The sequence below is a fragment of the Lagenorhynchus albirostris genome, chromosome 11 (assembly GCF_949774975.1).
Source record: "Lagenorhynchus albirostris chromosome 11, mLagAlb1.1, whole genome shotgun sequence".
NCBI lineage: Eukaryota > Metazoa > Chordata > Mammalia > Artiodactyla > Delphinidae > Lagenorhynchus > Lagenorhynchus albirostris.
The window spans coordinates 12565140-12580044 of NC_083105.1; the positions used below are offsets into that span (position 1 = coordinate 12565140).

The 14905-nt window shown below is 57.5% G+C and overlaps 1 protein-coding gene and 1 pseudogene across 2 annotated transcripts in view; both read right to left on the reverse strand.

The window, feature by feature from the left end:
- Positions 1-597: 597 nt before the first annotated feature.
- On the reverse strand, positions 598-1678 carry LOC132529000 (heterogeneous nuclear ribonucleoprotein A1-like; annotated as a pseudogene).
- Positions 1679-12736: 11058 nt separating this feature from the next.
- The window catches only part of TOM1 (target of myb1 membrane trafficking protein), a 45367-nt gene continuing 43198 nt past the window's right edge, over positions 12737-14905 (reverse strand). For both annotated transcript variants that reach the window (XM_060164556.1, XM_060164557.1), the window contains 3 exons: positions 14063-14122; positions 13113-13152; positions 12737-13033 (listed from right to left, as the gene is read on the reverse strand). In XM_060164556.1, the coding sequence (XP_060020539.1) occupies positions 12879-13033; positions 13113-13152; positions 14063-14122 (255 nt within the window). In that variant the 3' untranslated portion in view covers positions 12737-12878. The remainder of the gene's footprint in view (positions 13034-13112; positions 13153-14062; positions 14123-14905) is intronic.

Here is a 14905-nt window from a genome sequence, read left to right on the forward strand (position 1 = left end):
TTTCAAGAGGGTATTCAATTGTTTATCTATTACACATGATAGTGGATGATACACAAGCTTCATTCCCATCTATATCTGGTACCATAATCCAATTTAGATATATTGCATAGGGTGTGCCAACAATCATATTAATAATCAAAAAACTCCATGACTTGGCTTGGGTGACCCTCTTCACGGTGAACTCCAGGTCACAACGCAGTAACTGTCAGTTCAACTACACCAAGGTTTTGGAAGACAATAGCTTCTCCACCAGAGCAGGTTGTAAATAAATTTTGAATGGAACCTGGCATCACTCTGAAGGAATACTAACTTCACACTGTTGGGGTAGTTTACCAAAATGGCTTCAGAGTAGACTAACTTTACACAGCACATTTAAAAAAAAGACACATTTATTCAGCGTCACGATCAGTCTATTACATTTAGCAATCAACAGCATGGGTGCAAAAAAATAAAAATTCTACATTAAAACTCTTTGTTGGAATGCTTTACACTTTCCACAGAAGAGAAACTAAAATAAACTTTTATACAATTAGTCACAAATACAGTCCTCGAGTTTTTTTTGCCCGTACACATGAGTATTGTCTAAAACACGTCTTCTTTGTAGCAGCGAGGCCCTGCCAGCGCTGTGCTTGGCTGAATTCCCAAATCTGTTGTCACCTGTAGCTTCCCTGTCACTTCTCTGGCTCTCCTCTCCTGCTAAGCTTTGTTTCCTGGCAGTCATCAAAACCTTCTGCCACTGCCGTAGCTACTGCTGTTGGTGGAACCGCCATAGCCACCTTGGTTTCAGGGTTTGGCAAAGTATTGGCCTCCACCACCATAGGGGCCAGAACTTCTGCCTCCTAAGTCTCCTCCTTTCATGGGTCCAAAATTTGAAGATTGATGGTTGTAACTGCCAAAATCATTGTAGCTTCCACTACCTCCAAAATGGCTTCCATCGTTACCAAATCCATTATAGCCATTTCCACTGCCACCACATCCCCCGCCACCACGGCTGTCACCAAAGGCACCTCGACCACTGAAGTTTCCTCCACGACCACCACCAAAGTTTCCAGAACCACTTCGACCTCTTTGGCTGGATGAGGCACTAGCCATCTCTTGCTTAGATAGGGCTTTCCTTACTTCACAGTTGTGGCCATACACAGTGTGGTATTTCTGAATGACAGTCTTGTCTACAGAGTCATGGTCATCAAAGATTACAAAGGCAAAGCCTCTCTTTTTGCCACTGCCTCGATCAGTCATGATTTCAGTCCGTTCAATTTTCCCACACTGTTCAAAATAATCTCTTAGGTGATGTTCTTCAGTGTCTTCTTTAATGCCACCAATAAAAATCTTTTTCACAGTTGAGTGGGCACCAGGTCTTTGAGAATCTTCTCTTGAGACGGCCCTCTCTGGTTCCACAACTCTTCCATCCACCGTATGTGGCCTTGCATTCGTGGCCGCATCCACCTCCTCCACAGTGGCTTATGTGGCAACCCCGAAGCCTCTGGAGCGCCTGGTGTCTGGATCCCTCATCACCACACAGTCTGTGAGCGCTCCCCACTGCTCACAATGGCTCCTCAGACTGTCATCGGTTGTTTCAAAGCTCAGACCTCCGATGAAGAGATTCCTCAGCTGTTTGGGCTCTTTGGGTGACTCTGACTTAGACATGACGGTAGTGGAGGCAGCGGGGAGACGTCAACGATGCTTACTCAGCGGCGTCCACGGGCAGAAAGGCCATTTTAACCATTTTTTTTGTGTGTATTTTTTTTTTTTTTTTTTTTTTTTTTTTTTTGCGGTACGCGGGCCTCTCACCGTTGTGGCCTCTCCCGTTGCGGAGCAACAGGCTCCGGACGCGCAGGCTCAGCTGCCATGGCCCACGGGCCCAGCCGCTCCGCGGCACGTGGGATCCTCCCGGACCGGGGCACGAACCCGTGCCCCCTGCATCGGCAGGCGGACTCTCAACCACTGCGCCACCAGGGAAGCCCCATTTTAACCATTTTTAAGTGTACCTTTCAGTGGCACTAAGTACATTCACGGGCAACCGTCACCACCATCCACCTCCAGAACTTTTTCATCATCCCCAACTGAAACTCTGTTCCCATTAAACAATATGCCAATTAGATTTTATGGCTTAATGATGGGTCGGTGGTGGGGGTCTGGTCAGGTGAAATGGGCTTCTATGGGAGTTGGTGGGTATCCCATCGCTGGAGGTGAGCAAGCAGACTGGTGTCAGATACAGGGATTAGCTGAATGGCACTAGTCTATGACTCTGTACTGGTCTTTACCAGGATTCTGTCGGAGGATGAGACAAAAAGCCTCACTTGTTGCTGAGGTGGGAGGTTTTGCTGTGTGGGTTTTTTGTGTGTCCCAGGGGACATGATTTGACCTGCAGTTTACCTGGATTAAAAAAAAGCTGTCCAGTAATGAGGCTCCATCATACCTCACACAGTCCACAACCTCATCAGGCCAGTGTGAGTCCAGACCTGAGACATGGTGAGTTCATTCGTGCTTCTGCCCATTCCATCACTTTCCAGAATACATGATAGCCCCCCTCCACCCCTGCAAGAGGGTGCAGACACTGTTGGTTGTCTACTTAACAGCCATCCCCCTGCCCCCTCGATGACAGACCTTCACTTTGTTGGGGATTCAGATGTACTCAGGGAACGTGTGCCCAGTGCCAGGGCATGAATCATGATCGTTCTAAGGTGTGGACTCTGAGCCATGTTGTGGTTGTTCCATTCCTCTTTGCCACTGTAATCATGGTGGTAAATTCCAAGACGGATGGATGACTTGGTCAGGAGCTCAGGAGTGGCTTGTCTGAGCTGAGCCCTGAAGGGTGAGTGAGTTAACTGGGGGTTGGGGTTGGGGTGGGGCAGTGCTAGAGAGAACAGCATGTACAAAGGCCCTGTGGTCAGTAGGGTATGAAACTTCTGAGGTGAGAAAGCCAGCCTGTATGTCTAGAGTGCAGAGAATCTGGAGAGGGTGGCAGGGCCCAGACCCCAGAGGCCTTGCGGGATGGGCCAGGAAGTGGGTCTTTAACTCAAGAACAAGTGAAGGGTTTTAGGTGTGTGTGCTGGGGCTTGGGGGTGCAGGTGTTATAAAACATGGTCAGATTCGCCTTTTGAGATTTATTCTGATTGTGTGTGAGGAAATCACTGGGGGGAAGGCAGAGTTGATGCTTTAATCTTCTAACTTTATGTCCAGTAAAAGTCCAAAAGCCTCCACAGTTTCAGAGATCCCTGGACACTTATGTTTTCACCACTTCCCCTGCCATTCTTGCTTCTTCCTGAGCGATTTCTGCTCAGTACTGTGCTGACTCAGACATGAAACTTCACCCCTTCTCCATTTCCACAAAACCCTCCTCTTGACAAATACTGGTGAGTGGAACATAGATCTCGGGGTCATAGAGAGGGGTGATATCAGGTCCCACACAGAGGACACGTCACAGGGCATCTTAGATAAGTCTATTCTTCCAGACCTTTTGGGGATACTCTGTTCCCTCCCCTCCCCCAGTCCAGTAGTTCATCTCCAGATCTTCCCCCAACCCTTTGCCTGGTCACCTCGGCTCCTCTCTCCTCCTCCCCTTCGCTTGTCTCTGGGCTCCCCTCCTCTCTACCAGGGGGCATTGGAACTGTAGGATTCATCTCCCGCTGACACACAGAGCAATTCCGCTCTCCCTAGCTCCCTCTCCAAGCTTGCAGATCCCAAGTCACAGTTCACAAACCTGACCATGACTTCTGTTCATTTTCTCCTACGCCTGCCTTTGATGGAGCCCAGCCTCCCGTTTGCAGCCTTTTTGCAGCCTTTTTGACACCTCTGGCGGTTTTGTTAACTTTCTTGTTACTTTCAAGCATGAAAAAGTCCAAAGTTAAATCTCACATCTGATTGAACACCCACCTCCTCAGTTCCCAGGGCCTTACTGGAGAGACTTGGAGGGGGTGGGGTGGCCTGCTCCTTTACCCCCCTTCCCCCTGTCCTTTGGGTCCCTTTCTTCTCTGGTGGGCTATGGTGGGGACAAGAAACACAGAAAGGGCCTCATCTCTTATCAGGTGGCGCTGCCGTGGTCCTTTCTGTGTGATGTCCCTGCTTCTGTGGCCCTCATTGGTGGCTCTTGATGTCCCCTGTGTGGCAGGTGTCTATGCAGTCTGGATAGACGGGCGATGGAAGGAAGGAGGCTGTACTGGCATTTGTGTTGGATGAATGAGTGGCGGGATGGTGGATGGATCGGTGGTGCACAGATGGGGGGAAAGGGACGCCGAGAGATGGAGGAGGGAATGGAAGGCATTGGGCGTTCGCACCTGGAGGTCTCTGACTGCCCCTGTCTGGCCCTCAAGCCCCATGGCAACATCTGAGAAGGCTCAGCAGTACCCATTCTTGATCCTCAGTCGGTGGGCAATGGGTAGAGAACGCGGTGGGAGAGTAACCGGGGAGGGGTGAGGGAGAGAGGGGATGGGTCTTCTCACCGCAACTTGGGGTCTAAAAGCTAAGATTCCAAGTGCCAGGGAGGGTGGGGCAAATGGGACTCAAACAATTTGAGAGTCTGGGTTTGCAGGTGTCAGAGGGAAGAACAAATCTGACTCCATATTGGATCTGTTTCCTTTAACCTGTGTATTCCATTGCTTTTGCTACAAGTTAATCACTAAAAGAATGTTGTCTATAACTTGAAATATACGGGATAACCTATTCTCAAGGCTCTGACCTTTACAGGTATAACACTTTTCCATTCATATAGAGCTAAAAAGTTGCAGAACACAGAATAACATTTGTCTTGTTGGAGGTTTATAGGAACATCGACCAGATCTATAAGCTGCAAGAATAAAGGTTTCCGGCACCAAAAAGTTTACAACAACCAGCCACGCCCCCTCCCCTTTTAGTATAAAAGAAGCCTGAATTCAAACCCTGGTAAGACGGTTCTTTGGGACACTAGGCAGCATCTTCTTGTTCTGCTGGCTTTCAGAATAAAGTCACTATTCTTTGCCCCAACAACTCATCTCTCGAGTTACTGGCCTGTTGTGTGGTGAGCAGTATGAGCTTGGACTCAGTAACACAGAGTTGAGGTGGGAAGTGGGAGCAGACTGTGTCCACAAGGGAGAGACCAGTGCAGAAGCCAGGGGTCAAGAATGGCCACGTGCGCAGTGAGAATCCGCCTGCCAATGCAGGGGACACGGGTTCGAGTCCTGGTCTGGGAAGATCCCACATGCCACGGAGCAACTAAGCCCGTGGGCCACAACTACTGAGTCTGCGCTCTAGAGCCCGTGAGCCACAACTACTGAGCCCACGTGCCACAACTGCTGAAGCCCGCTCGCCTAGAGCCCATGCTCCGCAGCAAGAGAAGTCATCGCGAGGAGAAGCCCGCGCACTGCAACGAAGAGTAGCCCCCGCTCGTCACAACTAGAGAAAGCCCACACACAGCAACAAAGGCCCAACACAGGCAAAAATAAATTAATTAATTTAAAAAAAAAAAAGAATGGCCACGTGTGGTGAAGGTGAAGGCCGAGGCCTGTGGGAGCTTGGCGGGTGCCCTGGCCGATGGTGAGCTCAGCTGTCCTCATCCCCTGCCCCTTTAGGTGGTGGGACTGCCTCAAACAGCGGGCAGGCCCAGTGGGGCTGGACAAACAGGCTGTACAGTGAGTTCCCAAGAACGAGCTGCTGGGGCACGTCTGGCTGGAATGAGAAACTGCCTCGGTAGGCGATGCAGTCCGATTATGATGCACAAAAGGTAGAGTATACTAACTCCTCATTGCATTGCAAAGTGTTCTGTAGGCAAAAAACCAAGACCAACAAAAAACGTGCAAATTCAGGTCCTGGGGAAACCGTGATAAAGGAGGTCCTTGGTGGGAGAAGGTTTATAACCTGCAGACCAGTTGGGGAGCATTAACATTCTGGGGGAGCCAGGGGTGCGTACAAGGGGCCAGGAGGTGTTTCCACAGAGGGACTCCCAGCTACCGTCCTTTCCCTGCTCCCTGCTGGGCAGGCTCCATGGGGGACCTGGATTCTAGTCCTGATTCTGCCACAGATTTGCTGTGTGGCTTTGACCAAGTCTCTGCATCACTCTAGGCCTGAGAAGGGACCCTGCCTTGCTTCACCCTGGCAGCCCCCTTCCTGCAGGTGGCCGGAAGCTCCTGCAGACTAAAGGGCACGTCCAGCCCGAGCTCCCCAGGGGGCAACCGGTGTGCTAGCAAGGAGGTGGCCCAGGGCCTTCCATGTCTGCTGACCTGGCCAGCAGGCATTTTCCCACTCCTGTGGCCCCTGCAGCGGGAGAAGAACCCTGGGACCCCATGTTGCCACTTCTGTTACGAGGATTTGTAGCCTCCGATTTTTTTTCCCAGAGGGAGGATTGTGGAATTTGGGGGTTGAGGGAGCAGAAGAGCAGAGTGGGAGGAAGCCTCAGGGTCATTTAATCAATCTCCTTGGTTCATAGTTGGGGAAATTGAGGCCCAGGCAGGAAAGGGCTTGTCTCAAGTCAAACTGTAAATCAGTGGTGGTGTGGGCCAGAAGCTGTGTCTGCTGATCTCCCGCCAGGGCTTGGGGCCACACAGCCTCTGCCGGACAAATAAGGCCTCCACCCTGGCCTCGCTGAGCTCTCAGGCTGGGCTGAGGGCTGCCTCTTCCGGGGCAGAGAGGCCCCTCCCCTCCCTGGGCCACTGTTTCCCTGTCTGTGATACCACAGCGGCCCAGCCTGGACTCTGGGAGGAAGAGGGGTGCAGGCTGCCCTAGGGCAGGGGCAGGGAGAGGCCACAAGATTCCTGAGCCAGAGGCAAAGGGAGAAGATGGGGCCATGTGAGGCTGCTTCCCTAGCTTGGTCCTGCTGCCCAGGGCGGGCAGAAGAGGGCCCTGCCAGCTCGCTGCCTTGGAGCTGCTCTAAAACATAGTAGGTGGCAGTGGGGACCAGGACAGCCCCTAGCCCAGGCTCTGGGTGCCTGTGGCCTCCTCGCCTCCACCTCCTTCCTGTTCTGCTCTGCTCCTGGTCCCAGAGGCTGGCCCTTCCTGGGCTCCCAAGGCCAGGTTGGCCCAAGGATGGATCAAACCACCCTCAACTCCCTAACAGGGGTGTGGAGGTGGGTGTTACATGTGGTCACTCCTCTGCAGAGCCAGTGTAGGGCAGAGGTGATGCTGTTCTAGGATTGGGTCCACAGCAGAGTGGTTATGCCCTGGGAGGATGGCCAGAGGGGCCAGGACTTTGTATATCTGACCAACTGTGGACTGAACTGTGTCTCCCTCAACTTCAGCTGTTGAAGTCCTAACCCCTAAGACCTCAGCATGTGACTGTATTTGGAGATAGGGTCTTTAAAGAGGTAATTAAGGTAACGTGAGGTCACTAGGATGGGCCCTAATCCAGTATGACTGTGTAAGAAGAGGAGATGAAGACACAGATACACACAGAGGGAAGACCATGTGAAGACACAGGGAGAAAACGGCCATCTGCAAACCAAGGAGAGAGGCCTCAGGGCAAACAGCCTGCTAGCACCTTAACCTCCATGCCCCAGAATTACGAGATAATATACTTCTGTTGTTTAAGCCCTCAGTCTGTGGAACTCTGCTATGGCAGCCCTAGCACACTAATACACTGGCCAAGGACTTTTGTGGTGTTTTCTGATGCAAGAGGTAGGCAGGGGTAGTTTGGAGGTGTCAATACTAGGTTTGCACAAACATTTGGATGGTTTGAGGAGACAGCGGGACTCAGACATCACTTTGGAGTCTGATCATTCTTCTTAATGTGAAATCTCCTCTTCCTCTTCCACTCCTGTCCTGAATAATTGGTTTAAAGCCATCAGATGGGACCAGGCAAGGCAGGCAGCTGCCTTGAGGCGGGGCTGGGCTGCAGTGGCCCCTAGTGGGGTGTTGGAGCCTGCACTGGGTGAGGAAAAGTCTGAGCAGGGGCTCTGGTGGTCCATCCAGGGATGTCGGGACCCAAACAAGGTGAGGACACCTACAGGGCCGGGGCAGCGGGGGCAGTGGGAGACTGGCTACTGATGGGACTGAGCAAGTAAGTCTGTACACAAAGGGCAGCAGGAACCAGGCTTCTCACTCTTATCGAAGGGGGTCATAGGGAACGGGGAAAACTAATCTCTGATATTGGGTTGTGATTGCAGTTGTTGGTGTAAACTTGTGCTTTTCTGCCTATACAGGTAGAACTAGACATACACAGGGGTCTGAACTCGGCGTCCGCTGAGCAGGCCCGCAGGAACGAGTGCCCCCCGGGCTTCGCAGGAGGCACTCAGAGCTCCCTTTTGCCGGCCCTCCCGGCTTGTCAACTCGGTGGTGCCGGCCCCACTGGCCCTGCTACATGCAGCGCTGCTGCCATCTCGTGGTCGCTGTGGGACACTGTCCTGAGCCAGGGTCGCCCCTGGAGAAGGGGTTGGGGGCGCTTCCCAAAGCTCCCCACTGTGCAGAGCCCGATCCAGGACCAGCGGGCAGACCCTGCCTCTCTCTCATTGCCGGGATCAAGACACTCCGGCCCCACTCAGGGGCAGCAGTTCAGACCCAAGAGAGGGGCACAAGGGCCCTGTTGTTGGAACTGCTGTCTGGGAGGCAGCGAGCACCCTTGAGAACTGGGAGAGCAATACCAGAGGCTGAGCTGGGGTCTCTGAAATTACCCAGGAGTTGGCGGGGCAGTGCCCCTGGCTGGGTGTCAGATGCAGAGGCCGTTCTGGATGGAGGGGGTACCATCCATGACAACACGTTTGGAACATTTCCTTGACAGATGTTGTGGTACTGGTCCTCTCAGTTAACCCTCATGACAACCCTATGAAGCAGCAACTGCTATTAGCCTATTTACAAGTGAGAAAGTTGAGGCACAGAGAGGTTAAGTAATTTGCCTAAGGTCACACAGCTCAGAAGGGTAGCACCATGATTTGCTGTTGTATGACAACTGGAGAGGCTGGATGTTGACACTGGGATTGGGGGGTGGGGGTGGTCAGGGAAGCCGGGAGGGTGCAAAGAGGGTGGAGGCCCTGCTAAGGGGCTTCTAGGTAGCTCTGGTCAGAGCTTCCTCCAGGCTCCAGGGACTGCCTCCCAGGGGGCCCCTCCCTACCCACCTGCCTGCCTCCACCCAACCTCCCTACACCCCTGGCCAGATGCCATTTCCGAGGCAGAGGGCCCTGCAGGAGCCACTGGTGCCTGGTTAATCCTGACGTGGGGGCCGCAGCCCAAGGCTCCCGCCTGCAGCTGGTCCTCTTTTACGTGGGGCCGCGTGACTTCCCGCTGCTGTGATTGGCCCAGGACCTGTGGCCTCAGACACTGCCTGGTGCCAGGAAACCCAGCCTGGCCAGCACCGGTGGCTCCTGCCGGGGCTCCCTCGCCCAGCCCAGCCCAGCCCAGCCCAGCCCAGCCCAGCCCAGCCCAGCCCCAGGTGCCTTCTCTCTGGAGGGGTCCTCAAGGTGGGGCCGTCCAGAGCTGCGCCCTCCGGGGAAGCCTGGACACCTTCACGGCAGGGCTCTTTGGGCAGGCCTCACCTCACTAGCCTTGGGTCCTGGTCAGAGGCCCTCCCCGGCCTCCTAGCCCCTGTCACTTGGCATTAGTCTCCCTTTCCTCCATTTCAGAGAAGGTGGCACGTTTGCAACTTACACCTGTCTATATTGCCCCCTTCCCTCCACGTGACCCATTCACCAGGCCCGTTCACCTCTGTATTCTCAGCACCTAGAACCACGCCTGGTGCGCAGCCGGCGCTCCTACCCACACGCAGCAAAGAACAGGTCACTGGGCAACTTTAGCCATTCACAGGCCACGAGCCCCTGCAGCCACCGACTGAGGGTTCCCTGGCTCGCCGTCGCTCACCCGGAGGAGGGGCAAGCAGAGGGGAGAGGCAACGGTGCCGAGAGGAACAGGTCCCGCTCTTCCCTTACTTAGGGTGTGACTGGTCCTGGCGTGCCCCGGCCTCAGTTTCCCACTTGTAAGCAGTGGTCAAAACCATCAACCCCGCAGGACCGTTGTGAGGCATGGAAAGGCCCAGGCCAGGTAGGGCCCAGAGCAGGCATGTGGTGGGGATGGAGGGGAGGACCTGGGAGAGCTGGGGAGCTGCAGGGAAAGGGGAGAGGCCCCCAGTCTCCCAGGGGCTCAGGTCAGGTCCCAGGACAGATGGCTGGAATGGCCGTGCGAGCAGGCGGCACACCCGTCTGAGCTCAGCGGCGCAGCGCGCCCCACTGCGCATGTGTGAGCACGAGTGGCGGCCGTCCAGCCTAGCCAGCGGTGGGGGTGGGCAACCCACCGAGTATCCCCACAGCCCTCTCGTCTGACCGCCAGGTGCTGCCAGCCTCATGATACAGGTGCACATTGTGAAAAAGATGGTCACCAAAGCCAGGTGCTTTAGGGACCTTCACAGGCTATGAGTCAAGCACAGACGTCGGCTCCGGCTCCAGACGCTGGTGGTCTGGTGTGTGGTGGCTGGCCATCGGCCAGAAGCGGCCAGAAGCGGCCGGGGAAGGGGCCTCTGGAAGCGACCTGCTGTCAGGAGTGCTGACGGGAGGAGGCGGCCGGGCCAGCAAGATAAAGCAGACTGGGGAGTCGGGCCGCGGTCCCCAGCACCCAGCCGCCTCTGCGTGACCTAAAGCAGAAGACGGCGGGGGGCGCTGGTGGCCGTGTGACAGCACGGTACACCAAGTTGGGCTTCTTCCCAATTTTGAGTCCCAGCAGCCTCGGCAGGGCTGGCAAGGCTCCACCACCTCGGCACAGGCGTCACTGCTGAGTAACTAGGCAAAGCTGGACCATGTCCAGGAGATGCTTAATACCTCGTTAAAACCACTGCCTTCCCCTTACCTGGGCGGACACAGCTAACTTACGCAGGACGTAGGCGGTAACCTTGAGTTTGGACCAGCTGAGCTTGTTATGACTGACGGGTGAGGGCCCAGGGCGCCTCCGTCTCCTGAAAAGCTGTCCGACCAGGCCGATGGCTGGCTACCCAGGGGACAGTGATATGGCTGCTCCCCTTGGGCAGGGGTGGCGGGGAGAGGAAAAAAAGGTGGTTTAGGTTGGGGAAATGGGTCAGATGTCACGTTCAGCCGCCTTTCCTCCAGGCTGGCTCCTCTGCAAAGCTCTGAATCTCGGCCTAGACGATAAGGCCCCTCCTCCCTGCTTAGGGGATGGACAAGCCTCCCGTCCCCGTCCCCGTCCCGTCCGGTTGTACCCGCCTCCCAGCTGCTTCCCTTGCCCCAGCTCCACCTGGAGGGCTGGCTGAGCCTGGTCTCCTGTGTGCACGGCTCTAGGCCACGCCTCAGAACGCATGTACAGCCCACCTGCTGCTGATGGGAGCTGGGGGCTGCTCAGAGACCCAGGTGAGCCCCACTCCAGCTGCCCAGGGCCCCCTGGACCCAGGCATTCAGACTTCTGCTGTCCTTCATGGGCTGACCTTTCAGGCACATCAACTGTTGCAGCCCCCTTCCCTCCCACCACCGAGTGCTGGGCCAGGGGGCACCAATGTGCCTCAAGCAGTGACTCCTGGGGAGCCTGGTGTGAAGATCCCAGACCAGAAAAGGTGGTACCCCGAGACCTGGGGTGGCTGAACTGCCATGGAGATAAGAACCGACACCCGCGCCTGACCTGTGTGCCCAGGCAGCCACGCTGAGCCTCAGTGCTCTCATCTGCAAAATGGGGACGACGCACTGATGCGTGAGGAAGTGCCCAGCACCTGGTAAACAGCTGCACCTGGGGTGGCTCACATGACCCACTGAGTCACAGACTCAGTCTCTGTAAAACAAGATGCAACTCGGCTCCACCCCGGGTTGTCGAGACGATTCCACGAGTCCACGTAGAGCCTGGTACAGCGCCTGGCACCTAGGCCTCAGACGGGATGGCCGTATGCTCCCTGCAGGCTCATGGCCCCACCATCCCCACACCTGCTCCGTCTCTGTGATCACAGTGCTACTGCTGCTGGGCAGGAGCTGGCCTGAGTGCGGACGGCAGTGTGAGGCGCTGAGGATGCAGACGCGTCACTCGTGGAGAGCAATGGGGCCACTTGGCAGGCAACGCGTGGCTGGAGCCTGTGCTGGTGTGAGCTGCGGCTGGGTGCCCAGGCCTGCTGCTGCACCTGCCTCGCCCGCAGATGCCTATCTCATGGGTGGTCCCCAGCCCAGCCCAGCCCAAAGGAGTCCCTGCCTCTGGCGAGGCCAAGAAGTCACCTCCTCCTGGAGACTGAACGCTGCTAGCAGGATGCTTTTCTACCTTTAATTGGGGATACAAAAGGCACCTCTCCCAGGACAAGAGGATCAACCAACAGGTGCGGAGGCCCAGTGCCTGGTGGAGCCCTGCATGGGAGGCACAGAGGAAGGCCGGAGGGCGAGGAAGTGGAGGTCGTGGGGGCCACAGGTGCCCCAGGCATCCCTGGAAGCCTCCCCTGGCGGCCTGGGCCTGGCGAGGTCTCCCCCCACCACGTGCAGCTTCATACCTGGACAGCGTGCGCTCAGCAGAGGGCCACACGCCCTGCCCTCGACAACTGGCCAAAGCCTTCGGGCTCCAAGGCAGGGCCTGCGGAATGGACCTGAGGCTGCGACAGAAACTTCTGCTGTCTCCAGCCCACGGCCAGGCCTCAACTGTCAGTGTGGGCTCGGAAGAGGGCTCCTCTGGGCACGGGTCCAGGGAGGGGCAAGGGGGACTCACGCTGGGGCAACCAAGCAGCCGGCCTTGTCTGTCCCGGGGCCTCCGGGTTCTCAGCCAAGTCGCAGTGGTCAGCTGGGGTGGGAGGGGAGGCAGGGGTGTCCAGGGTTCCGAAGTACAACTGACCTGTTCCCCCAATTCATCCGGCTGCCCCCCACACCCCCAGGCAGCGCGGCCCCAACCTCAAGGGGGAGAGAAGGGCATACGTAACAAGCCCCCCCAGAGCAGTCGTGACGCTGAAGGAGAGACAGGTCCCCGCGCGGGGTGTGGGAGCAGCGGGGGCTCGGGCTGCAGGGTGCCAGACCCCACACTCATAAGGCAAACAGCACGTCGTCATCCTTCTCCTGGGTCTTCTTTCGAGGGGCACTGCCAGGCGGGGGACCCGGGGGCCCCTCGGCGGAGGGGCTGGAGACGTTGGGCAAACGGTCGGCCACTTTGGCTCGTTCTTCCAGGAACTTGTCAAATTCTGGAGGAACGAGAGGGAGGCTGCGGGTGGGCTCGGAGGCTGGAGCGGGGCAGGGGTGGGCAGGGCTGAGGTCTACTACCTTCACTGGTGACGCCCTTGGGCTCCTCCGCCTGGTTCCCCTGAGAAAGCAGAAGGTGAGGTTAGCTGCGGCACTGCGGAGCAGGCTGGGGCGCAGGCTGCTGACCCCGAGGGGTCCAGACCTCGGCCCCACCCCTTCCTGAGCCCCAGGCCTTGGCCCGAGCCCCTGGACTTCTCTGAGCCTCGCTTTTCTGCTTGGCGGCACTCACAGGGTTGTCGGGAAGCTATAACAGAGGAGTACTTGCAGAGGGCCAGGCGCAGGGTAGGGTGCCCGGTGGGCCCCTGACAATCGCTAGTCCCTTCCTTCCAGTGCCTAGAGGGGTGGGCAGACTCGCCCCATGGTGGAAAGGCTGACACCCAAGCCTGAGGCCACACATGCTCACGCTGGGGGCTGGGGAGCGGATAAGCCTTCACCCACCAGATGAAACGGATGGACCTTCTCCTGACCTCGGGCAGAAACATGGTCTTGGCCACTTGCAGAAGGCGGCCTCTGGGCCTGGATGTGCCCAGGCCCTTGATCCTTGGTGCCAAGAATTGGGGGGGCGGCTCTGGAGACTGCCGCTCACAGGGGGCAGTGGGGCTCTGGAGACTGCCGCCCCCCACCGCGGGCGTGGCACCCCTCGCAGCTGTCTATCAGCCTCCTGACCTGCACGAGGGGGCTGCCGAGCTCAGTGCTCCCATGGTCCCGGCTGCCCTCGGCCCACCTGTCCTGCTCACAGTGGGACCTCGATCGGCAGCAGGCTCAGGGGAGGGAAGGCCCCAGAGGCTGCGAGGGGTGCAGGGCCGGGCCCTCCTCTAAAGGGAAGAGCTGGGGGAGCGGCAGGGGAGGGGACACCAGCCCCGCTAACGCCCTCTCCTCACCGGTCGCTCATCCTGACCCCACCCCCCGTCACCTCCTCATGAGACAACAGGAGCCCCGGGTCAGGTGAGCGAGGAGGGGGCCGGACTTACCACGTCCGTGGACAGCCACTGCTCGATGTCTTCCATGAGGCAGGCCTGGGTGACGGGGATCTGGAGGGAAGGACAGCGGGTGAGGGCAGTGCGCCTCGCCGGTCTGGGGCCCACCGGCCGCGGCCTGGGGCAGTTGCCCACCCCTGGGACTCCTCCCTCATGCGATGGGGCCAGTCGGACCTGCCCTGCGCTCCCGTCCCCGGCAGTCCCTCCAGGATGGCTCCTGCCCAGCTGCCTGGGACCCCAAGTTCTGCCCGCTGTGCCAGGCTGTGGGCAAGGGGGAGGCGGGGCCAGCAGGCTGAGCAGGGGATGGGGAAGGGCTCCTGACAGCTGGAGCAGGGCCACGAGGAGAGAACGGACCCCTGGCTCCTACAGGCCAAGGGTGCGGGCTTGGTGCACAAGCCCAGGGCCGGGACCAAGCACAGGTGCTCAGGGGCATCTGACACAAGAATATTCACAGCCCAGGGAGCGGCCAGCCAGCAAGGCTGAGGCAGGGGGCACGACTGCAGACTGTCCCCCTACACCTCCGCAGACTCAGCGTTCGTGGTGGAAGGGGGCAGAGGTGGGCCGGGACAGAGGGAGGGGCCGAGACCACCAGACAAGGCCAGGCCGGTGCACCCCAAGGGGCTGCGGCTATGCACGGGGACACGGCACTGTGGCTCCGCCACACAGGCTCCTGCACAGAGGCGGGGGGCTGAGGGCTGGACTGGGGCAGGGCTGGGGCCTGGGGGCTTCCCACGCACAATGCGCCTACAGCGGGAGAATCCAGCTGGAGGTCAGGGGCACAGACTCTGGGATCTGAGAGACCAGACGCCGGCCGGACCCCTGCGGCTCGGCGCAGGT